General features: G+C 41.5%; 1 protein-coding gene across 2 annotated transcripts; it reads right to left on the bottom strand.

Annotated features, from left to right (window-relative positions):
• Positions 1 to 861: 861 nt before the first annotated feature.
• DGCR8 (DGCR8 microprocessor complex subunit) lies at positions 862 to 25,176 on the bottom strand. Of its 2 annotated transcripts, none has more exons than XM_054996086.1 (14): positions 24,983 to 25,176; positions 19,127 to 20,114; positions 18,569 to 18,728; positions 17,579 to 17,721; positions 16,407 to 16,689; positions 13,666 to 13,863; positions 11,783 to 11,884; positions 10,700 to 10,798; positions 9,019 to 9,101; positions 8,400 to 8,500; positions 7,543 to 7,649; positions 5,777 to 5,904; positions 5,370 to 5,483; positions 862 to 4,601 (listed from the first exon to the last, which is right to left on the bottom strand). In XM_054996086.1, exons 2-14 carry the CDS (start codon positions 19,841 to 19,843, stop codon positions 4,518 to 4,520), a joined length of 2,319 nt encoding a protein of 772 aa, XP_054852061.1. In that variant the 5' UTR covers positions 19,844 to 20,114; positions 24,983 to 25,176; the 3' UTR covers positions 862 to 4,517. The 2 variants fall into 2 exon arrangements, with proteins under 2 accessions (XP_054852061.1, XP_054852062.1); XM_054996087.1 differs by lacking the exon at positions 24,983 to 25,176 and adding an exon at positions 23,970 to 24,108.
• Positions 25,177 to 26,085: the final 909 nt, after the last annotated feature.

Below are 26,085 nucleotides of genomic sequence, written 5' to 3'. Positions count from 1 at the left end.
TGATTGCTTTGTCTTAAGTGGGATAGTATGTGAGTGCTAGAGTAGAAATATTCTTAAAAGACCAATCTGGATGGGGGGGGGGAGCATCACAGAAAGTGTGGGTGGGGGTATCTTTTCTCTATCTGGTCCTGCTCTCTTTAATTAGCCATTAACATACAACTGCTGGGAATTGCCACTGTAATCCTATCTGCTTGGGTCCTCAGGTCGCTTTATCTGTAATGGGGACTTAACCGGCCCCACTGGCCACCCACCTCCACCCTTTTTCCAGTAAGCAGTTGACACCACTCATGGATGCCGCAAGAGTAAACTAGAAAATGGCTTAAGTTTGCTACTGCACAATACAGTAGTTTTGTTATTCAGGACAGGTCATTCAGCAGCATCAGCCACAGGACAAGTTGCTCCTCCTCAGCCCCCATAGTTCTGTCTCTTTGGGCACACGCGTGCCTCCTGCCTGCCTTTCCTGCCTGATGTGTCTGAACTTCTGACAGCCGGTCATCCTTCGCTGCTTCCTCCCCTCCCCCAGCTGCCAGGAGCCAGCTCTGCTAGAGGGCTCCTCAGGCGCCTGGCTTGCTTGTCTGCCAGCTTCATCAGACAGCTCTGTGGGGGGGGGGGCTTTCCAGCCATGCAGGCTGTCAGCATGGCACTCCCAATGGGGCTGTATGTGGGACAGAGGAATAAGCTGAAGGACCCAGTGGGTCTAACTGACAAAACTCCCATTCCCCATGACTGATGGACAAAGTTTTTACTGCTCTTCAGCTACTGATAACTGTTCCAGGGAAATGCAGGGTGGAACTTGGAGCTAGTTTCTTCCTTTCTTAAAATAAAAAAAAACCCTGTAGTACCAGTCAAGAAACATTTACGTAATATCAAACTTTTATTGCTCAAAACTAATGTTTTTTTCCAAATACCACATGAACTCAAATACCTAAAACAGGCTTAATGAGAGGCTTTATAGTTGTACCAACTGAGCACTGGCATCAAGCAATTGCACTCAACATACAATTCGTACAGCAACCAGTAACATTGAGTTGGTCACATTCCTTTAAAAATACAATACTGCAATAGATCACTAAGTTGTTCCAAAATGGCACAGGACTAATTTGGAACTGTTCCCATACAAGCTTCAGGTAGCTATTAATTGCTGGCTTTCTCACCAGAACCAAGAATTAGACTAGCATGAGGTGTAGTCATGGCTAGGCTAGAAAGAAAGGCTTTTGCAAGTGTGACCACTGGTGGCAAATCGGCAAGAGTTAAAATCAAACAGGACTATTTATGCATATTTCAAAACTGGTTTTCAATAGCTGAGGACCTAACAAGTTGAAATTCAATACTCAGCTGAGCTACTGGTTATTTAAATAGGTAGCATGTGATTTCCTGCTTTAGTAACTATTGTCTTTAAAAACATTCAGATAAGTACCAATTTTATCCTTCAAATCAGTATCACACCTGTTAAGAACTTCAAAGCAAAAACCCATGCCCATACACAAGAACACGGCGATCTTACGAGAGGGACGTGAGAACAGGTCTGAAAGTAGATTCTTTTAGGTATTCAAGATTAACTAGAAAAAACCACACACGTTACAAGAGATACATACTTTCTCAGATATGTCTTGAATCACACTGCATAAGTATTCATGCAGAAGCTGAAGTTAATGCAACCATCTACCCTCTATCATAGCAGCTTGTGCTTATGTGCAAATGCAAGACAGTTACACTTCAAACAATAGTAAACATCAGAATACAGGAATACTTCACAGTGACAACAGCAGTTACATTGTTTGTTCCAGGAGTTATTGCGCTTTATCTGAACATCTTGCCCAAAGAGGCTGCAGCACATCAAGTAAATACCCTTGGTTGTAAAAGAATGCATAATTGGTACTAGCCTTTGGTTCACAATGACATGTCTGATGTTTTAAGGGCAGCGGTCACCTAAGTAGGAGTCAGATAATGGCAGACTGAGGTAAGACTAAAGCAAGATGGTCAATGGGGCAATACTCTTAAAAATAATATTTCTAGAATGAGGCATCAATGGAAAACATGCAGGTAAACTGCAAAACATTCCAAATACTCAAAGGAGATGGTTTGTTATGAAAGCACTATGAGTTTTTCCCCCCAAGCTAGACATGCCAATATGTTAAAAATACTAAATAAAAGCCCAACTGTTTTTAGTACTGTATCAGTCCAGTAAAACTTACAGAACAGCATTGAAAAGTGTGTTAGCATCTTGTCACACAACCTGCCATAGCTCCGAATTGAGAGATTCCAAATAAAGGTACAAAAGGAGTATGTTGCTACTCTTTGCAGAGTAATTAAAGTATTGTATATACCAACACAGGAGTAGTGAGTATTGGGATGGGATCATCACTGCAAAAGTCAGGAACAGTAGGGCTTCCACCAAGGGGTGTGGAAGTGGTCTGGCTACTGTGGCTATGAGTGCATCCCACCAGTATGGACAGCTGTTCACTAGCAGTTTATTAAATGCAGATTCTATATCTTACAGCTCTTCACATAGCCTACCAAGGTCATGCTATTTTTATCCACACTGGTGGCATGAAGACATTAGGCCAATCTCCAAAGCCATTTGACAAGTATTAACTTAAACAGAATGCCTAACCATTTGATAAGGAATTGATTTCCTGACATTCTGAACAGTGGCCAGTGTGGAAAATAAGATTTTGGCTTAGGGTTTTTTTTTTATCCACTCCACTGTAGCCCTCCAGCAAATGGGTTGAGTGGTGACTCATGCAGATGTCAAATTAAGACATTTGCAGAGTTCACTAGTAGACAATGGAAGGTTGTATACCATTTACTAGCTACTAATCACCTTTTGCCTTCCAAACTGGAAAGCAGCAAGACATGTATAGCTGGAAAAGTTCCTAGGGCTAGAATACCTTTCTCAGAAGACTGCACCAATAATTTCATGCAAGAGGCAGGATTCAGCCTTCTGCTGAAGGTCTTAGGCAAGACTATTTTCTGCTGCACTGCTTTCCTTACATGTCGCTGCAAGGGAAGTCTGAAATAGGGCCCTTTTTAGAACAGATGTTCACCTCATGAGCATTTACCAATGGCCAGACACTTTACTAGGAAGTTCCTCAGGAAAAACAGGCTGACAGCAGGAGCACAAAGTAGGTGCCCATCCTTCCCTCTAGTCTCTTTGGAGTGTAAAAGTGTGCGTACGAGGCATGCCTAGGATAAATCATACAACTGTATAGACTGCCTTGTTACAGGTCTTGTACCTGATGCAACCAAGTACTGAACAGCTTAAGAAACTATACAAGACAGAATTTGCATATCTGTGTTCTTTATTTCATCTTAACACAAGTTGTTTTGAAAGTCTCTAGTCCTCTCTGATGTCTCCCAAATTTACAATCTATTAGGTTTCCACAGCAGAAATTACTCTGCCAATGCTAAAAACATTTCACAAAAACAAAACCTGTGATAACTTTAAAAAAAGTTTAAAGATTAATCCAGTGATTTTTTTTTTAAAAAAATGAGCACTGATAGGCCACAAAGGAAAGCATTTCTCTTTTTCTTAAAGCTTACATAACGCAAGAGTTTAAAGATCCGATTTAATACAATTGGATTAAGACTACAAGGCCCAGGAAGATGGGAGTATTGGCTGTCAGTATATTTTTAGATTGCTTTTCAACGGGTTTTAAGAATGACTCAAGATGCCAGTCACCAAGATGACTGTGGAAGATTCTTCTTCCACAACTAAACAAATACTAAACTAAAGGACTGAAGGGTGCCTCATCAATCCCACCCACTTTCATTTGAATTTCATTGCAGGGGGTACCTGAAGAGCCATATACTTGTAAACAAGCAAGGCTTCCTATGTTCTAAAAAGGAATGGGGGTGGGGAGCTGCTCAATGTCGTGGAGTGCCCCCTTCTTTGCTAAAGAACATCTGTGCAGCAGGATGTTAGAAATCTGAAGCCTGTCACAATACAACAAAGAAGTGCTACTGGCCTAACCTTTATGGGCAAGAAGAACATTGCTTTTCAACTTTTGCAATGTAGCTGTCAGAAAGTGTCTTATCAGTGCATGTTATTATTTGCTGAAATGCAGCAGAGACCTTCAGAAAAATAGTTGACAGCATATTCATACAAGAGCATGTACAATTATGTTTCTCTCTTATACATTCATTCTACCTTTTACATAGACATTCCTGAATTTGATACTTAAACACATCCATTCAAGACAGCATGTATACTTTGGGGTGGGGGTGGGGGCTCGCTTCAGCTTATCCTGTGTGAATGTATGTGCCTGCTTGCCCCTCTGTGCATCGGCTCAAGCAAAGATTTTTTGCTCTCTTGTATAAAGGTGTCTCTCAAAGATTAAAAGTGAGGAAAAAATGAAAGTACTATTGCCCTGATGATGAAGAACAATGCATATTTGAAGCAGCTTGGATTGTTATGTTATTTTGCATTCTGAAGCAAACCAATTCTTGATTAATAGTTGGAAAAAAAACTAGCTCTCGCCGCTTGTTTATTGCTCCCCAATTGTTACGATTTCTGGTCACACATCAACTGTACAGAGAGGTTCGCTACCAGGTTGAGCAGATTCTACAATCGTCATCTTGGGCTTCTTTCGTGTTTCTTCCTAAAATGTAAGAAGCAGCCATAGTTATACACAATCTTGGTCCTTATGGGTGACAAGCATTTTTTAAAACTTCTACAGAGGCAGCTGAAATTTGATACAGGGGGTCCACAACACCAAGTCAGCTAGAAAAGAGAGTAACGTTTTTGGCTTGAAAATGCAGGACTTTGCCTCTTGAGAGGAGTCACCGCACCAGCAGAGAGGCAGGCAAATGACAAAAGGCAACTGAAAGGAGGCCACAGAAAAGTTCACAGCTTATAAGCTGCTTTGGGTCCTCACTGGGGAAAAGCAGGACAAACTAACTGAAGAAATATATCTCGCTAAGGAGCCAGTTTATACTGACCAGTCAGATAGCTTTTATTACTGCCACATTTTCACACAACGGAACAGCTTCACTAAGTGTCAGCTGCTGCAGCACTGAGAGATCACTAAATGCAATGGGATGTCGACGGCTTAAAACCACCATTATGTGATGCGAGTGCCAGGAACTCTAAGTAAATAAGGGCTGAGATTTACTGACTCTGAGGGGAAACCCTCAACACATACCCATTTGTGCACACATCTAAAACGTTTGCAGCCTAGGCAATTAAAACATGGAATGAATAGCTAGAAAAGTTTTATGCAGAAGAGTAAAACACTGAAGAGTAAACACCTGGCCCTTAAAAGTCATTTACTTTGTATGAGCTAGGAAGGCAATTTTTTTAAAAAAGATCTACATAAATGCAAGTTTCATGTGTAATCTTCAGAACTGAAAAGTAAAAACACACTCACTCTTTCTTGCGCCAATTTTCTCATTTCTTCCTGTAACTTGTTCAGAATGTGTAGATTTGGCTTGTTCTTTTTGGCATACTGCTGAAGCTCTATCACACTTTTATCAGACGTTTCCTGCAACGTAAAATTAAAGGAAGAGCTGCTGTGTTGTATTTCAATTTTAAATTGAAGAGCAATAGTGGCTCAGACAGTTCACGCGTGATCTAATCCCTGTTGGATTATCTAACACTGGCCACACGAGAAAGGTACGCCATATCCACGTTTACAGCAAAAACAGCTTCAGTGTTGAGGGGACCTGGTTGCTGTTTTAACAGCATAATGGGAGCCTGAAGTTTTAGAGCCCACAGCACAGCAGAAAAACATCTATTTTCAAAGACTGCACAAGATAAAGGCGATACGCATCTTACCTGTTTCACCATCTTACTGCTCTCTCTACCATACATGCGCAATAATGAACCCCAGTTTTTCACATGCGGGTGAAGCAGCTGCAAGATTTTCTGAGATGCCAACTGTTTTCCAACTCTCTTATTTTTACCTGAAAACACAAAAGTTGAAATAGTTTTTAGGGGACTAGCAGTTTTGACAAGCATGAAGCAAAAAAGCTAATCCTTCATTCTTTTTCTTAGCTTTGTAAAAAGCAATTCTGAGGCTGTGCCTGCCTTTTTTGTTCACGTCTTTTCTCCCTTAATACCACCTGCTCTAAGGTAGCTCCCTCCTGTCTGCTTGCAAGCCCTCATATATTAAGGCAGGTAAAGCACAATGAGAGGCAGCAGGAACTCTGGTATGGATGCTGCTGCTTCAGCAGTCCCAAATGTGCACTTTGGGAATGAGAGGTGGGATCCAATGGGATGAATTTCCAATTTGTAAATGTTTGTGCCTATGGCACATTGAGAAGGCAAGTTTAAGTTTTTCTGGGTGTGAAAAACAATAATCGCAACTTTTAAGAATATTGCCAAGGGCCCCACATGTTGACCGTGAAAGAAAGCTGGTTTCAGTTACTATAAGCTGGTTTCAGTTACTATACCACAGATTTCTAAAGATCAGCTACTATGAACAAGCTTGAATTAGTATGGATCTTAATATTATCTATCAGCTTTCAAAATACTGAGCTGATCTGTTCCCCTAATCAAGCCACTTACTGAACTCTATCATTTTTCAAGAAAGCTATTCTGTATCCCTTCCACAAGAAACAGGGATTTAGATTCTAAGCATCAAAGCAGAATGTCCCAACTTTCCTGCCACCTTCCCATCACTGTAGCTTTCTTTGCCCCCTGAAATGGTGTTTCTTTGGGTCAGTGGGTCTAAAAGAAGGCATGAGGAACTAACAGGGAGAAGACAGAGAGAATGAAAAGTCACCCTCCCCTCTTTCACAAACAGAAAATCCATTCTGTTGGAGGAGTTGCTGCCGCATCGACAGAATAGCACCACAGGATCCAAGCCATGGTTACTACTGGCAGTCACATTTATTAAAGTAGCAGGAAGCACAGCAGAAATAAAAATCAACGAACACTGGGTAGCAGCCTCTCCAGTTCAGCAAGCTTTCTCTTCCACAGAATTCAATCACTGGTTCAACAGCTCCTACAAAGTGGTCACTAAGAAGGTTCCAGCTGAGCCATTAGTCCATGGGGGGGTGCATGTGTGTGTTTAGTGGTATTTTACAGACTGAGCAGACAATGCTTGCAATCCTACAATCGGTTATCCCCACCAAAATTTAAATACTGCAGGCTTTCTGTTCCTGATCTCTGAGCATCGCCAAAGTCTTACAAAGATGATTTTAATCTGAGATAAACAACAGCAGTTAATGTCCTGATCCCCATCTAAAGCAGTGATGAGCTCAATAACAACAACAACATTCGATTTATACACCACCCTTCAGGAGAACTTAACACCCACTCAGAGCGGTATACAAAGTGTGCTATTATTATCCCCACAACAATCACTCTGTGAGGTGGGCGGGGCTGAGAAAGCTGTGACTCACCCAAGGTCACCCAGCTGGCTCCAAGTGGAGGAGTGGGGAATCAAACTCGGTTCTCCAGATTAGAGTCCTGCACTCTTATCCACTACACCAAACTGGCTCTCAAGCATGAGAACTTTACAAACAGATGTTATGGAATGAAAAATGTTAAAGAACAAAATGCATTTTAAAGGCATTCAAACCCGCCATCATACTTACACCAGCCACGCACTGTATGCTTCCCACACGTCATGACATATTCGCTCTTCTGATTTTTACCAGGAATCACTTCAAACTTTATGGATGTGTCACCCATTCCATGGTTTCTTAAGAACAGATTAAACACGGGGGCATCTTAGCCAAGTAATTTATAAAATGTAACTGAACGATGTCTGCTCAAACATATAGCCAATGAAACAATTACTTTTTTCACACGTTATAAGCTGCCTCTCCCTCTACGCCACATCCCAAAACACTAAAGCTTATCCTTTGTGTAGAACATGTCCAGCCACAAAATGTACGTTTCTTAATAGCAGGAAACAGGAAAATCAGAGAGCAAAATTGTTGGAACCCAATCAGAACTAAGCACTATTAAGTCTCTATGATTTCACTGGCACAACTTTAGGATATGCTCAGCTCTCTGATTTAAACAGGACTTTGAAACACTGAACTTTGGAAGTACTGTGCAAGAAGATAAGCATTTTTCAAAAAGATACAAGTGCACACCCATTCCCCTTGAAAAACCTTGCACCTTCCCACGCTCACTCAGTGAAGTAAACTTCCAGGACCACAGAGAACAGAGTCTTAACTGAAGGTTCATTTTTATTCAAACACTGCTTTTAATGTGGAGTGCTTTGGTATTACCGTATAATGTAAACAAGACTACACGCAAGTTCAGCTTCAGGCACATTCTATGCTCAACTAGTAAGCTGATCATGCACACAAGTATACTTCTCTTGAGCAGGAGGCTAATACTATTTGAGCCATGTTAAAGGTAGATGGGTCACCCCCTCCCCTATTTTAAAGTAGCACTATCCCTTGATCTATAAAGTCAGGGTAACAGCTAACCACCTTACCTTTTAAGGCACTCATGAAGGATTTGATAAGGAGACAAAAGTCCAGCTTTACTGGTCAGTTCATATACCCGTGAGTCCTCAATACTGATATGGTTAAAATACTACAAGAAAATGGGTAAATCAAAAATAATTTAAAGACCCATAGAAGGAAAAAATCCTAATGCCACTTATTTACATGTAGTATTATTTATATACATCTTGGTGGTTCTGGGCAAAAAAGAAATTGTAGAGAAAGCTTTAAAGTAATGGGTTGGACACATCTGATACGTGTTTTTTTTTAAAAAGCAAAGAAAAGTACTGCAAACTCCAGTGATAGAAAGGTTAATATATTTTGGATTCAAGGTATTTGATAAAGATTAACACCAAGACAATGTACACAGATTCTTTATCAAAAAGCTGGGGTTTTTTTTCTTTTAAGTTAGTTTTTGACAGACTTGAAAATGTATACATTTGGAAACATAAGAAAACCATACAAATGTAATAAAACCAGAACCTGAAAAATAGTCTTTTGCACTGAATTTTAAAAAATACATAGGTCAAGACCTATTAAAGATGCAACCCTCTCTGGACATTTACTTGGGATCAATTCCTAGTAAAAGCAATGTGCTTTAAGTCATACCTCTAGCTCTTCACTATCTTTGGGCTTTTCCTCAGAGGTTTGCTTAACGAAGTCAGGAATGAGGATTTCCAGTGTAGCTCGGGCTGCAAAACAAATGATTAAAATGGTTAGGAATCTGCTGTGATACAGGATTCTACAAGCCTATTTTTCCCCTAAGAATGCAGGTAATAGTAACATTCTAACTATTTTTGTACTAGAGATCTTTTCTTGTAAGAAATCCTGTTAATTTTCCAGAGCCCTTATAGGACCAATATTAAATATTAATCCCACCAGGGATGTGCACCTAGAGGTTTATTAATCCGAATTTAACCTGAACAGGGCACATTCATAAGTACTGGAAATGCTCAGAATCTAAAAAACGTATTTCTGAAATTCAAGTGTGGTCAGTATTCTTCTAATGTGAGTTACTCTGATGCTTTGTCACCTGGTTTCATTTCCTCAACCACCATTAGCAGCAGAGGACTCCACAGATTAGCCTGCCTGGACGACGTCTCTTATCTTGCACTAAATATCCCAACATCTCTCAAACAGAACAATCTCAATTGGTGTTTGTAAACAGTTTCCACTTTCAGAGATTTGTTCAAGATTTTGGAAGGTTTTCCCATCCTAGTTAAGTGAGAGTCTTGTTTGTGTGAGCTATTTTGTTGTCTTTGCTGGGACGTGCTTTAACACCAGGAGAGAACAGGGATAGAAGCACAGCTACAGGCTCTTCCCCTATCTCCCCAAGCCTGCTGGCAATGGCTTAAAACCCTTCTCCCTTATATATAGAGGAAATGCAGATCAGCAATAAAGGATCAGAAAAATCTCTATGAGAAAAAACTTTCACTTTAGAGTCCAAGCTCTCTCAGACATTGGGGGGTTCATCATTTAAGTAAAACTGGAACCTGTGGGTAAGGACAGCTACCCTCACCAGCACCTTGCGGTGTTACAGCAATTGGAAACATTTCCTCCTGGTGAGGCTGTGATATAAAACGTCAGCCAGGCTGGGAGCAACATGCAAAATGAAACGGAATACAGAGAGGTGAAGCATGGAATGGGGCAGTCTTCAACACTCCTTGCCCAATCACTCACTATTTGTAAAAATTGCAGCCCTACCCCACAGCCCCAGCTTCAGGATCCTGGCAAAATGCAAAATAGTTCCCTCTCAGTCTAATTCACACCTCCCTGTGTAGGAATGTTAAGTCCCTATAGCATGGGATTGCTTTCTCCAAGGTGCCTGAAATCTGGAGAAGAGGATCTCTTGATAACTGATCCAGTCCCTGAAAACGTTAACCCAACAGGGATGGCTGGGGGAAGAAAAGTGTGCAGAACTGCAGTATATGGAACAGGTTATCATGAACCACACTGCTTCACCTACTTAAAAATACATGTTCTCTCAGAGGCACTTATATCATTCTGCATTTATACACTGCCCGTCTATTTTATATCTGAGAGATTATAGATACAACAGATTTTAACTACACAAATATAATGCAACATCTCTTATAACTTCTATAATTTTACCAGGTAAGTGTAAAGACTAATTCAGAATGTTTGGCAAGCCTCCAGATATTTAATAAAGAGTAAGCCCCATTGGTGCTACTAGAAGTTAATAGTGTACATGCTTTGGATTGCAGCCTTATTGATCCTGGGCTTCAAGCATCTATATTCAATTACTGTTTTTTCAATATGTTTACATTACCAGCTTTATTCTTGGCGAGTTTTTTGCTGCTTGCCGTTCCTGCTCCATAAGTCACCCCATCAATAATCACAGATGCTCCAAAAGGCTCACTTGGATTCTCTTCAAGTGAGGAAAGAGAAAATTGGAAACCACAATATTTGAATCCACCTCAATTTAAATTGCCAAGGCGTCTGATAGTTATCAATGTCATTTGGCAATTATATCATGCAAGCAGAATGTTTCCATCACAGGGATGCAGAAGATAGTTTTGGGTAGGTGGCCATGTTGGTCTGCAGTAGAACAGCAGGATCTGAGTCCAATGGCCCCTTAGAGACCAGCAGATTTTCAGGGTGTAAAATTTTTGAGAGTCAGAATTCCCTTCAACTATCTGACAAAGGGAGCTTTGACTCTCGAAAGTACCCTGACAATCTTGTCGGTCTCTTAAGGGGAAATGGACTCAAACCCATAGATACAAAAGATTACCATTCTTCAAAGCATTATTATTTACTTATAGTATAATGACAGAACTTCTTGAAAAACCGGTAGAACTTTAATTTAACAACCAAGGACTAACAGTCTGGAAGGGATATACCAGTAACTGCTACCAAAAGGCACATTTCTTTATTTAGTAGCCTTCATCAGGTCAATTTCCTGTTGTCTTCTAGCTTTCAAAGCCATCTGCTTGCCATTAAGTTTTTAAATTGGGAAACCCACATAATACAGCCAGTTGTCTTCTCCTAACATACCTCCTTTTTGAAATATATGCATATTCCAGGTGCAATGCCCATGCTCCAACAGAGGTGGGCAGCCCCTGCCACACAAGCTGAACCTTTTGTTCAGCACTGACTCTCTGCCCAAGGGACCAAAGCAAGTCCCCGGGATACTGGCAGCCGGACAAGCATGTCCCTTCCCTCTCCTTTTTTTGTTTGCTGGGACACGCTTTGTTGAAGTTGCCTACCTCTGTTCTGGAACATAAAATGTATTCTGTGAAAGAGAAAGTCTTACACAGTGCAAGCCAGCTTTTCTGAAATACTTGGCCCAAAAAGATATTTGCTACCATTAGTCAACCATTTACTCTATAAAAACGCTGTTCCAAAGACTTACCACATTCAAAGAAATTGTAAACAGGGCGAACCTTTAGGACTCGTTGCATATATTCATGCAGGATGCAAACTTCAGACTTCCCATTGGGATTAATAACAAACTCTAGAAAAAAATATTTCATGTATGCTGTTGAATCCTTTGAGATGAAACGTTTGTTATAAAAAGCACAGCAACCTCTAACATTAGATTAACCCTAACCCTAACCTCTAACGTTAGATTAACCCTAACCCTAACCTCTAACATTAGATTAACCCTAACCCTAACCTCTAACGTTAGATTAAGCGTTAAGCGTCTGAGTTGTACAGTACTTATTCAAGTGCAAAGTCAATCTAATGCCACTTGGTCGTACACAAGTTACTAGGGCAAGCTCATGCTCAGTTGCCAATCTTCTTTGTTTGGAGGAGGGCCAGATGCATGCTAAACCACGAGCAATTTTGAGGCGAGTTTTAACTCAAAATGCAGGATAGAGAAAGGCTCCACCAGACACACAGAGATGTCTGGCTGGGGGTAAGTACCTTACTTACAAAATACTTCCTGCTTCAGAGTAAAAGCAGACCCTCAGCAAGCACATATTCTGATGAATAGGAACTACAATAACCAGGAGCATACACCATTATGTCTGTTTCTGTAACACACAATAATTAGGGTATATTCCATTTCAAGCCCGTTTCTCTCTGAGGAGAACCATCTAAGTATGTTCCGTTCTCACCACTTCCTGTTCCCCAAAATTAAATCCTACATGTAGGTTATGCTATAATTGTCAATTAAAATTCCAACTAGAGAAGGCTTTGCTATACCCGAGAAAGTAACACTTTTTGCTTATATGAACAATAAATTTGATGCCATGGCTGCATTAGCGGTACAGAAAAGAAAATGAACATTTTGCCACATGGAACTACGCAAAGTTATTATGCTTCAGAAAAGCCAGGGAAAGAATTCTTCTCAAATCCCTTTAGAAAAAAGAACTGCTATAGCCGTTCTTTTTTCATGCAGGTAAGCACTTTTAATAACGAAAAGTTTTAAACCTAACCCTAGCTTGCATTAAAAGGCTTCCTTCAATCAGTACAATGAACACTCTAAGAGGAAAAGTGTATTTTTGAAAGATAGGCTGTTTAAATACTTTGCAAAACTTGTGCTTAGTACTACCTGACATAATTTTGTTTGCCCTTCCCAGAAACCTGGGCCCACACTTTAACCAAAACATTACGTTCAAGCAAAACAAGAGGGTTTGTAAACAAGAAGGACAAAAAAGGCTAATTAAGGAGAGCTGATGTTATACTTCAACATAACATCACAGGGTACACTTATAGACGCAAGGCAGAATTGGAGATGGGGGGGCACATCATTTCTTCACCACACAGACTTTAAAAGTGCAAAGGCCCTACATCAAGTTCAAAAGGTGACATTATCTGAATGCAACAAACATACTGGTGGACAGATTACCAGCTGTAATTTCAGGCATCTCCAAATCAGAGAAATTTTGCTATGATTCTTAGGTTTGCTCCTGACTGTGGCAGGAGCTAGGAGTAAGCAGCCTTCTCCGCCTTTGCCAACAAACAACAAGTTTAAGTTGCCACAAACATAGTGGCTTTCTTGGTATGGAGTAACTGGTATTCGGCAGTCGAATGGGTAAATGTACCAAACTTAAACCCCTATTCTGAATTTCAAGGCAGCAATGGAACGGTTCAAGTTGTTTCCAGAAGTACGGGCCATATTCACAAGGCTGTACAAAGTGCTTTTTTACAAGCCAGGATGTTTCCATTTGAATTGACTCTCATTACTCAAACATCAGAACTTAAAAAGCTGAAGACAAAGAAGTCTTCCAATGACTGACTGACAAATCTGGAAACCAGCAATCAGACTCCTGCTGCCTCAAAACTTACCTTTCTTTGTAGGTGCATCTTGTACAGACAAGGTAATCAGTTTCTGATTGGCTGGCAGAATGGGCCGCTCAGACTCTGCCTGTTTTCTCTTCATTTCACGGTTGAACTGTCGTCTCTCTGCCCAAGTTCGGAACTTTTTTACAGTTACTTGCTCAAAATCAAAACGCTTTTCAAGGTAGTGTCTAAAATCTTCCAGATCTAGAAAAAATAAACCCATCCAAGAGTTTCAAAAACAGTTCTTCCCATTGCTACGCAGCTAAATTAGTATTTTATGCAGACTGTATGCTTCTTATGACATATGATTGCTGCAGCTGGCAGAAAAGCTTGTGCTTGCTAAAACTTGGACGGCAAAACTGAGTAAACTGAAAATCCTTCAGAAGAACCTACGAGGCCATGAGGTATCAGCAGTCCTGCAATTCCATGGTTCTGATATATATGATTGCAGAATATCGCATACAAAAGCTTATACCAAACTTTTATTTTTCACTGACGGAATCAAACAAGGGCAGCATAGAGCACATACAAAATGCTACACCGCAGACACAGAACAAGAACTAGTTTTTAAACTCTTAAAGCTGAGAAAGCAACAATATTTGGTGTCAAGATGAGGCAGAAGTGATAGACATATACAACTGGACAGATGGCGGGCTGGGGCTGGGGCTGGGGATCAGCTAGGTTGCAGTGGAACTCTCCAGACCAGAAACTTGACACCTCTCTTACAGTTGTGAAAACTTAATTTAAGCATCATTACTTCTACTACAAAGAATTTTGCACAGGCCAAAGTGCTTCTGCACACAATACACGTGTGAGCTATCACATGGTACAATTAGTCATGGGTTAGACAAATTCATGCCCCACCAAACACTACTAGCCACAATGTCTAAATGGAGGCATTACAGTTATGAATATCAGCTGCTGGTGAAAACAATAGGGCAAGATTCTGGCTACCACACCTTTAGAAGGTTTCTGCCTGGCAACAACTACAGGCACTACTGGTCTACTCTAGCAGGGATCTTTTTTATGTTCTTAATCCCTGAAATTAAATTTTACAGAGGAACTAGAAATCTAATAGTTCTCCCCCCTCTTCCCATGTAACAATGGTACACACCTAAGTTGGTTGACTAGCTCCAGGAGGTAATAAATACCTCTTTGCTGAAGGGAGCAATTCCAACCGCTTTTGAGGGTGGCAGTTGCGAGACCCTTCCTGAAGAAGGCACCCCTCAGCCCAAATAACTACTACCCAGTAGCTAACATTCCAATCTTGGGCAAGGTGCTCAAGCTGGTGGTGGCTGTGCAACTTCAAGCTGTCTTGGAGGAGACAGAATATCTACACCAAAATAAATCTGGAGTCAGGCCTGGATTTGGAATGGAAATGGCCTTGGTCACCCTGACTATCTTTGCTGGGAGAGTGAAAGGCAGAGTGCATCTTCGTAGATCCTCCTGGACCTCTCAGCAACTTTCAATACCACCATGGTATCCTTCTGGAGACCAAGGATGGATTGAGTGTGAGGACCTTGTACTTCAGTGGTTCCACTCTTACTTAACCAACCAATTCCAGAAGGTGATGCTGGTGGATTGATGGTTGGCCCTGTGGCATTTATGCTATGGGATCCCTCAGAGTTCCACCTTGTTCCCCCATGCTAGGTAAGATTTACATGACATCACTGGGAGAGCCTGTTCACGGATTTGTTATGCATATAACTCCTAGCTCTGTTTCTCCTCAACAGCTGTGCCAGGTCTGTGGATGTCCTGAATACCTGGAAAAAGTAATGGGATGGATGAGGGCCAATAAACTGAAGCTCAATCCAGACAAGACTGAGGTGCTGTTAGTCAGTGGAGAAGCTGTTCGGGAATTGCGGAGCCAGCTTGCTCTGGAGGGGAAGGAGCACCTTCATAGCTCGGGCCTGCTGCTGGATCCTGGCCTACAGTTGGGAGGCTCAGGTCTCCTTTGTGGCATGTAGCATCTTTTATGTACTTCAGCTGGTTCACTGGCTACAACCATTCCCTGAAAAGTGAGATCTAGTGACAGTGATCTATGCTCTGGTGATGTGCAAATTAAGATTATTGTAATGTGCTTTAAACGAGACTGCCTTTGAAAATGGTCCAGAAACTTCAATTGGTCAAATATGCAGCACCCAGGCTACTGCTGGGTGTTGGTTACAGGGATTATATCAACGCTGTGCTGAAAGATCTACACTGGTTCCCCATCTATTTCTGAGCACAATTCAGTGTGGTAATTCTTACCCTTAAGGCCCTAAATGGCTCGGGGCCAGGGTACCTGAAGGATTGTCTCCTCCAGTATTATCCAGTCTGCCAGTTAACGATCAAGCCCTGCTCTCTATTCCTCCACCTTCAGAGGTGAGGCAGGTGATGAGTACAGACAGGGCATTTTATGTGGTGGCACCCTGCTTCTGGAGCCTCCTCCCCACTTCCCCTTGATGCTAGCCTGGCCCCTACTTTACTTTCTTTTAGGCAACAGGCTAAAACACATCTTTTTACTCAAGCTTTTATTTAGGGGTTTTACCTTACTAGTTTTTTTTAATGCTCTGCTCCTGTTTGATGGATAATTTTTATGCTGCTGCTTGTTTAACGGCTCATGTTTATATTGTTATATTATTTTGACTGTAAGCCACTTCAAGATGCTTGGTGAAGAGGCAGCACAGAAATACCCTAAATAAGTTTCCAAAGGCACTGTATGCAAATGTGAACAAGACCCGAGACACACATTTTTCAGCACTCACCTACTGATTCATCTTTGCACACTTCAACTTTGGCCTTGACTTGGCCTAAAGCTCCTTGTGCTGCATCTCCCCCAGAAGGGTCTTTCTCCTCTAAAGTCCCTGAATCAGCACCAGTGGAGTCTGGCTCCTCTGCTTGGCAATCCGGTTCTAAAGCCTTATCCAAGAGTTTTATAGGTGATACTTCACCATTTGGTGTTATGTCGTTGCTTTGTTCCCTTTCCTCATTTTCCTTCATTTTCTTGTAATGCAAACAAGGAATGCTACTTAAAGGAGGGTCATGTTTCTGCAAATATAATTGTACAAGTTAAAATATGAGAACCACCTGCCCCTTCATTTATCAACATTACAAAATCCTGAGATATATTGGGGAAAAGGTATAGCATTTGCGTTTTCACAATTCTAAAGTGTGTGGATCACACAGTTTCAGCAATTTCTGAAAAGAAAGTGTACGTATAAACTAACAGGAAACAACCCTTGGACATATGGGGACAAATTTTTCCCAGATATTTTCTGTGAGATTAAGCTCACAGTGAACTGTAATCACAGCGCCACTCAAGCGTAGAAACAATTCATCAGGAACTCCTACAGAAATGCCCATTTTAACGAAGAGACCATTTGATGGACTGCACCCTATATTTTTTGTAGCTTGGTAACTCACTTGATTGCCTTTTGTCATTATTTTTCTAAGAAACATGAATAAGCTAAAATCTAGAATTAGTGTATGAGAAGCTAGTAATGTTATGACTATTTTAAAAATGAAATTTAGAATACTCTTTTGAAGTAATGAATTTTAATATATAACAAATGACATTAAGGCAGACAGTGCTTCCCTACAGGCATGCTACTGTTCTGGGCAGCAAATGTTTGTTTTACCAATCTAATGTGGATACCATCTCCTGAAAGGCTAGTTTTGCCGACATGATACTGCTGTCTTTATGCCACTGGGACTTTCAGTTGCCATTTCTTGCATAGCTCACTGTGCCACATGAACTCGAGGAGACACGAAAGCAGAATGCTGTATGGCATAGATGGGGCGGGAGAGTACAAAACACAACTGGACATACCCAAACCTTTGTAGGACAAGTAGTTCTGCAGAGTGCAGCTAAGGACAACAGCAACATTCAAAACCTAGTTATTTTAATTCTCCTAAACTACTGAGTTTTGATCCATACCCTTATACTTCCTGTTCCCAAGAAGTAAGGTCTGGACCAGGTAACAACTCTGGATTCTCTATGGAGATATACAGGAATGCCTGAATTATGGAATGTCATGATCCATCCATCAGGCAAGGGCTCTGTAGGAGGGCGGCCGCGACCTAAAAATAAAATTAAAAGCCACTTTAAGAACTCAGGTTTTATCCCATCGTTTACTTTTATTTTTAAGAAACTCAACTTATGAAACAAAATGACTTAGAAAAACACACCAAAAGGTTGCAGTCCTAAAGAGACGTAGCTTTAAAAATCACTACAGCAGACCAACCAGTAACCAAAATGTTACTGAAAAATGTAGTCTCCCAAGAGAATAGGTAGTGTTAACAAGAAGTTGATTCTGCAACTCCAAACTACTGAAAAGTCCTATGTTGACTCAAGCCACATAAAATATACCAAAGCCAAATTTCACAAAGCACTTCAGATGGTATTTATCTCCACTCTGTATTTGAATCATAGAATCATAGGGTCGGAAGGGACCTCTAGGGAACTCTAGGGTCATCTAGTCCAACCCCAGTCATCCACTCTAGTGAAGTTAGCAGGCAATTTGCCTTTCACAGTGAACTGTCTTTTGTACAGCAAGAAGCATATGAAAGCAAAACCAATTAAGCTGAACACAATGGCAATAGTTTAAAATTTTTATTTTCCACAATACTAAAGGGATTTCTACCAACTGTAACCTGCCAAGCCAAACACATCCCACCAGCCGGGTACTGCAGCCCACATATGGAGCCCAGTAACGTCTTTTTTGCCATTTGCATAAGGAACACAAACAGAGAAGTAATCAAGTACCCAGCAAGCAAGCATACATGGATGGCTGGTTAGAGGTTGGAGGGGCCTGATATAAGCAATTTATGAAGCCATTCACTTCAACAACTTGTCTTCCCAGATGTTTATTAACTGAAGGCATGCCTACTTTCCATTAATTATTTCTAATGATCTACAACAACTTACTTTTAAGAACAGTTTTTATTTTGGTCATCATGGGCTGCACACTTGTCTCTCCATCAGACTGATGGTCACTCTCCCCGGTATATTTCTCATCAATTCTCCTTTTCTTGGGAACACAAAGACCTTCTTCCAGCAGAGCATCCACATCATTATCAAATTCGTCCTGAAAGACACATTGTCAGATGCTGTGCCCCTATAGTTAACTTCCCTTTTGAGACTATGTTGACCAGATAAGATTTGTTCAGACAACCACAAATTCTAAGCACTGTTAGAAAGTAATTATGTTTTTATTATTAGTTCTGCCCTTTCTTGATACGCAAAGGAGATATTAAAAAGCCTACATACCAAGAGTTAATGCACTGCAAGTCATACATTTTTAGCGCTTTCTAAATATATCTTTTGCATTGTTAAGGAATTCTTAAGCCACCAAGTTTGTCCTGGAAAAATTAACTGTTAAGATTCAAGTTATGAAAGCAGACATTTGAAATATTATGGATAAATCACGGCAAAATTCCTGCCCTGGGTATATTTCTATACATTTCAGAAATCAAATTTCCTTACCTCATAAGAATAGTTCAAGGTCTCTTCATCCGCTTTGTCTCTCTGAACAATTGCTTTAGATGTAAACCCTCCTTCTTCATCTATTTCCATCAAGTTGTCAGTAAAGTCTTCTAAATCATCCAGAACAGCATACTCCACTCTTTTTTCCTGATCTATATCATTTTCATCATCTTTTTTGTCATCTGTTTCACCAGCTACCCGCGTAGCTTGACCATTACTACCCCCAAAAGGACAAACATGCATATCACCATTGACATTATTAATACCTAAACCTGAATCTGTCTCATAATCTTGCTCAGCTCCAGTGTACAGAACTTTTCTGTCTTTGCTTTTGCAGCTTTCTGTAAAGCTAACACTAATCTTTACATCTTTAAGTAACTTAAGATCAGGGGTGAACTTTCTAACTGAAGGCGCGTGACGAGCAGTTCTTGGGCTTTGGTCACTATTAGGATCTACGATAAGACGACTTTTGTAGCATGAAGATCCTTTTGTGAGAAGCTGCGTTCTGCCGACAGTGTGCGTGTCCCCAGCAGGGGTATCTGACTGTCCATCACCACCAGAGCCAACGTCCATTACCTCTGCGTCACTGGACGTTTGCAGGGGAGGTGGTGGAGGCTGTTCATTAGGCGGCAGTGGTGGGGGACAAGAATCATTCTCCACATTCACTTCAATTGCTGGCTCTTTTGGAAGGGGAGGTGCATTTTCATACATCTCCATAATTAAAACTTACAAAACAAGGCTTAAAGTATATAATCTATATTCCTAACATGCAGAAGTCCGTCAGGATAGGTTTTTGTCATGCTCTATTCAATATGCAACACTGATGATTCAGTTAAGCTGACTACATTGTTCTTTTCATTAATGTAGACAGCTTTCAAAATCACTGTCTCAATTACTGGAAATCACAATGCATTCAGCTTAAATAGCTGAAGTCGAAGTAGAGAGCATCTTCACTGGCCGCGTGCAGGTGTCCTTGTCTTCTTTCAACCTACAAAGACAAAAATGTATTGTCACAGAGAAGCTTTAGCTTTCTATTGTTCTATTATAAAGCAAGTTCCACAATGCAAAATTTAGAATGACATCCCTTTTACCTGCATGCTGTTAAACAGTATCACAACCAGCAGTTTCTTCTACAGATATTAGTGCTTGCTGAATTCAACTGAAGCAGGTGATGTGTAAAACATTTTTAATAGGGCCATGGCAGAAGCGTTCTTTCCCATTCTTTAGAACAGATCACTAAAATGTACTTCAAATAACTGTCACTGGCCCACAATTCTGTGGAAAACTAATGACATACAATCTTGCTTGAGAAAGACATTTTCATTTCCTTCACAAATCAAAGCAAAACAAATGCTCCTCTCAAGGAAACATTTGACCGCCCACTGGCAAAATTCAATACTTCTAGGCAGACATACAAGCCTACCTAATGCCTCAAATATTATTTCTTCTGAAGTCTGAAATTCAGAATCTACGTAACAGGGCACTCTTCAATGTTTCACTACAATAATAATAATCACAGCCACTTCATGCATGTTTCTTATTAGGACTTCAACTCTGCCTGACAAATTACGTTACCCAGCACAACTATCTTTATAGGCAAGAAAGCACACCACCCAGCATCACAGGGGTTAAGAGCTCAGGCTATGTACCAGTTGATTTCAGTTCAAATCCACTGGGATTTGGCCCACCATATGCCTGGGAATAGCAACAGGGGCTAACCTTACAGGTTGTTGTAAAGACTACAGAAGATATCTGTAAGGTGCTTTGAGCACTTAAGAGAAACACAAATAATGCTTATTAATACTCTCTACAACACGCAGAAAACCTCAGCTTCCTTCACTGCGTACCAACAGTATAACAGATGTGCATATGTGTATTGCATGCAACACTGTACATATGCACTTTGCCCAATTGGAAGTAAAGACTGCGTATAAAATTCATCTTGCATGAAGGACTTCAATCTACAGACTGATGCTCATCTGGTTAAATCAAGCAAACATATTTTTACAGGTCCCGCCTAGGCGATTTAAGGATATTAATTCAGAAGAGCTTCTACTAAAAGGCTCCATATGGCAAAACATTTTATTACTGATACCATTTTTGAAGCCTACTTCAAAACAAAAGATCCTAAAGTGCATTGTATTAAAGAAATATGTATTTCAATTCTCTCTATGGTGACCATGGAGATAGATGTGATTTTCTTACCTGTTGCTAATTGATTTCTCCAAGTCCCTTTATGTAAACCTGAATGGAGAATTTTTAGTCTTCCTACCAACAGGGAATAAAGGAATAAATCCCCCCATCCACCCAGCAATATGCAGCTGGAGGAATCTACTCAACTCAAACTTTCACCAAGAAACAGGCATACTACTCAAAACATTTCATAAGAACCACAGGGGGGAAGCAGCCTCACCATAACCCATCCCTCTTTTTGTTGCTCCTTCTATGAATTAACAGATTAATTTGAAAAGATGACAACAACAGATGGGGTAAGGGAAGAAAGAGGCACAAGTCACCCTGTGTTAAGGGGGAGGGGAGAGAATAAGAGCCTACTTCCCTTTCTGTCTTAACACCACTGCTGCTAATTGATATAGGTGCTAATGGAGAAATATCCTGCTTGGAAAAGGTCCAATACTGTTTGGGTTGAAGGAAAGTACTATTTCTTCTCCTGCTCCCAGTGAAGATGACGATCAACACGAGATGCCAATCCAACTTTGTAGGGGTAAGGAGGGGATATACGATGATGATGCTCCCCACGAGAACCAGAGTAGTATATTAGTTAGAATGTGAGACTAGGGAGATCCAAGTTAAAAGTCCTCCTCAACCCTGAAGCTCAGTGCCCTAACCTGAGCCTGCCACACACTCTCACTTATCCAAATGGCTTGTTGTGAGGATGAACCAGAAAAAGGAGGAACCGCATATGCTGCTCTGAGCTCCTTGGAGGAAGGGTGGGTGAACATGTAGTAGACTAATAAATTGCACGCTGATTTTCTTCCAAAGTATGCACTTGAGTCAGGCAGATAGCGCTACATACTAGGACGGTTAAGGATAACGGCATTATATAAATATTTCCCTCAGTAAAAATGCAACAGATGCCTCTGCATGTCTATGAAAACCTATCAGCTTGTACTTTTAGGCAAAGTATTTATTTAGAATGTTTAGAGAAAAGAACTACCAAAAAGTGCTGGGAAAGACAAAATTGTTCAACACTAACACTGGCTAGGCATGCCAGCAAGAATCAAGAATGGAACTGAACAGTCAGTCAGTGCTAACCACCATCACATTTTAGATGGGAGAACTTGTTGTGGGGGTACAGGGGGGAGAAGAGGTACAGAAAGGCCAGAAATGTTATTATTTGAAGAAATGCAAAAACAGGCTAAAGGAAAAATTATTACAGCCGTAAAGGTGCATTCTAGCAAACCCTTATTTCCCATTGATGGAGAACAGCAAGATAATGTATTATCACTTTGGGGCACAGAAAGGTGATACATAAGCATTTTAAATTTGGTTCTGTTAAAGTCTGGGGATATTTTTGTACAGTCTCATCCCTGTGACACAATACTCCATTTACTCAATAAGAAAATTAAAGACGTTTGTTTTCTGAAAAAAGGATATATGCATCTGTGCTCAAGATGAGAAGCACGCATCTGAAGTTGAAGAGGAGAAGCATGCATCAGATGGGAGAGAGTACCACAGAAGTGGTTTTGAACCCAATGTGGTATTGCTTTGACAATTTATATCCTTACTGAAAAGAGCTTTGACTCTCAAAAGCTTATACCGTGGAAATCTAGTTGGTTTCTAAGGTGCAATTGGAGTAAAATCTTGCTATCCTTACTGATGCTCACTGCCTTGTTAAAAAATCAAGTGAGGGTCTTCCCATGCTTGAGATACAGTTAGGGACTTTCAGGTCTCTGAACAATGTAAACAGCATTCAGTAGTAGAATAAGAGGTGCTTTTGGATGGGTGTGAAAACCAAACGTCTAAGTAGTGAAGAGAAAAGGTTGCTGTGTGCTGGGGTGATACTCCCAGAATCACCAAATAACAACAGTACATTTGTTTGCAAAGTTAAACAGAACGTCAAAGGGCGGAGTGGAGACATTATTAAAAAAGGCCCTGCATTTTTAAAAGTAGTATAGCATTATTAAATAGCCTTTACAAGCTATGGTGCAGATTGCATAATCACTGTGGTGATCTTCTGACATCCGTTAGCACCACCATGAAGAGTTTAGATGACAGCCACGTGGGAGTGACAGCAAAGCTCTTCCCAACCCTGTTACAAACATTATTTTGAAGTGGAGATGTTAGGGACTGAGCTAGAGATCCTAGACAATGATATTCTCTATGTTTTTGCAGCACCTACACTATGGCTCAGAATTCAAATTTTGCCAAACGCATGCAACGAAATGCTCTTCAGCCCCATCTACCTCTGCCTATACATACAAAAGAGTAAGTAAATAGTGGCAGCCTTCCCTCTCAAACAGCAGCTGTTTTCTGTATCAGTAACGTCAACAGTAAAATATTCCTCTCCCCACCTCTGCATTGCCTTATACAGAGTCAGACCACCAGTTCATTTCAGCCAGAGTTCTCTATTCTGGCTGGCGGTAGCTGTTGAAGACATCAGTGGGAAGGTCTCACCCTTAAAATGGAAATGCCAGAAATGCCAGAGAGGTGGCTGAATTAACCTGATGCATGGCACCTTACAAACTTAACAGATTTTGCTATAGTATAAACTATACCACCACATAAGCTTCAAATACTAAAAGATTTGGCTACAATGCAATATAAAGTTAGGCTACAATTAATCTACAGAAAAGAAGAAGGAAGGAAATTGGAAACACCTGACCTGAGTATCTGCCACTTCCTTTTTAGAAAGTACTTCAAGCCTGGGCATAGCAGCCCTGTGTAAGCTTCACCAGCAGAGCTATCACAACCCAAACTCATCACCTGCTTTAAAATTGTATTGGGGAGGGGGGGACCATGGGACCGTTGGGTTGCAAGTTTCCATTTAAGTACCATTTTTTAAAAGCCCTGACCTGGATCAGAGCTCAGAAGCGAAGCAGGGTCAGCCTTGGTTAGTAATTGGATGGGAAACCTCCAATGAAAACCAGAGTTACAGAGACAGGCAATGGCAAACCATTTCTGTTGAGTCTCTTGCCATGAAAACCCCACCAGGGGTTACCATAAGTCAACTCTGACTTGAAGGCACTCTTCACCACCATTCCACTCTATAGCTCATTTTGAGTGTTAGAGCAAAGCAAGGTTAAAAAATTCTGAACAAATAAGATCTGCTAAAGCCTTTAAAGTGCCAAAGGACCCTTTAAGAAAAACCCAGGCCTTCAGAGTTGTCAACTCTGCGTTTAAAAATGCCTGGAGATTTGGGGGGAGGAGGTGAGTTAGGGACCTCAGTGGGGTATAATCCCATAAAGCTACCATTTTCTTCAGGGGAGCTGATCTCTGTGTCTGGAGCGATCTCCAGGCCCCGCCTGGGGGTTGACAACCATAGCCCTCCTACCCACAAAGCCTGTTTTCCGCCACTGCTGAGGTGGAAAAAGAAAAATCTTATCGAAGGGACGGGTCGATACTCCATTCTTAGAGAAATGAGCCAGCTCCAAACCCTTAAAATCCGTTCCTGCGACAGGTTCTGCCGTGGGGGTGGAATGGAGGGGTCGGCACCGGATTTTTGGGGGGGGGGGGGTCCTATCTCGCGGTTCTGGGAGAGGAACAGAGCTTGGGCAGAGTGGGCGCGCTCTCTCCGTCTGGTCGGGGAAGGCGGAGCGGATGCTCCGGGAGGCGGCCAGGCCGCGCAGGCCCCGTTCTTCACCGCGCCCTGCCGGAGCCCACAGGCCCGGCACCCACCTGGGCCATGCCCGGCGTTGCCTGCAGTCGCTCCTCTCCCGCTTCGCCCTTTTTGTTTTGTTTAGTTTTGTTTCCTCCACCCGCCAGTCAGCCGAGGCGGGGGGAAGAAACCGGGCCGAAGGCGTCTGGCGTCTTCTCTCCTTTCCGCCTCGGCCTCCCTCAGAACAGCAGCTCCCTCTTCGCCGCCGCCATCTTTAAACGTCTCGTTCCAACCGAGGCTTCTCTTTCCCTCCCCCTCACATTCCCACCCCTCTCGACCAATCAGCGATGAGAATCAAGCGCGTTCTGGCTCGCGCTCGTTTTCCACTGGGCCACCCTGCTGAACCAACGGTTCGCGGCGAGCGGCAACCAATAGTGAAAGAGACAGGCTAGGGAAAGTGACCAATGAGAGGAGAAAGGAACGGGGCGGGGGCGGGACAAGAGGAGGAGGAGCTGGTTGGGAGAAGGGAGGCCGAAGAAAGGGTGATGTGGGGGCGGGACTAATGAGGCGGGAGGTGAGGAGGCGCTTCCAGTTCAGGGACCCTGAGGCGAAGTTTGGGGATAAAGTGTCTTCCTAAAAATAGTTTGGTGCTTTTCTAAACTGAGGCGCACCCTTCTTGGCTCAATAGATTTAGAACAGTCGAACTATGTTTAGGATTGAGCTGCTGGAGTCTAATTTATTTATGTCATGTCATTTATAGTACGCCTTCCTCACTGAAATTCAGGGAGGATTACACAGTGGGAGATTAGTACAGTTAGTTTCAAGAGCAATTTCATAATGCCATAGGGTAAATAAACACAATTTTAGGAAGACACGGCGTTAGCAAGAATCCAATACAGAGTTGAAGAAATGCTGAAACAGAACACAAGCAATTCTAGGGCTGACCTAGGAGCACATTAAAGCAACAGATAGTATGTAAGGCAACATACTGGTGAAATCTATGGGTGAAGTCTATGGTCCCTAACTCCCTGAGAAAGGTAAAATATAAATTAAATAAGCATAGTTAATCAGAATTGTCTGACATGGATGCTTAGGAATTTTATTTATTAGTTGATAATCCACCTTTCTCATTGAGGTTTAAGGCAGATTACACAGTGTGAGCACAGTCAGTTTCAAAGACATT

Source organism: Eublepharis macularius, chromosome 13 (assembly GCF_028583425.1).
Source record: "Eublepharis macularius isolate TG4126 chromosome 13, MPM_Emac_v1.0, whole genome shotgun sequence".
Lineage (NCBI taxonomy): Eukaryota > Metazoa > Chordata > Lepidosauria > Squamata > Eublepharidae > Eublepharis > Eublepharis macularius.
This window is presented reverse-complemented; position numbering and strand designations above follow the sequence as displayed.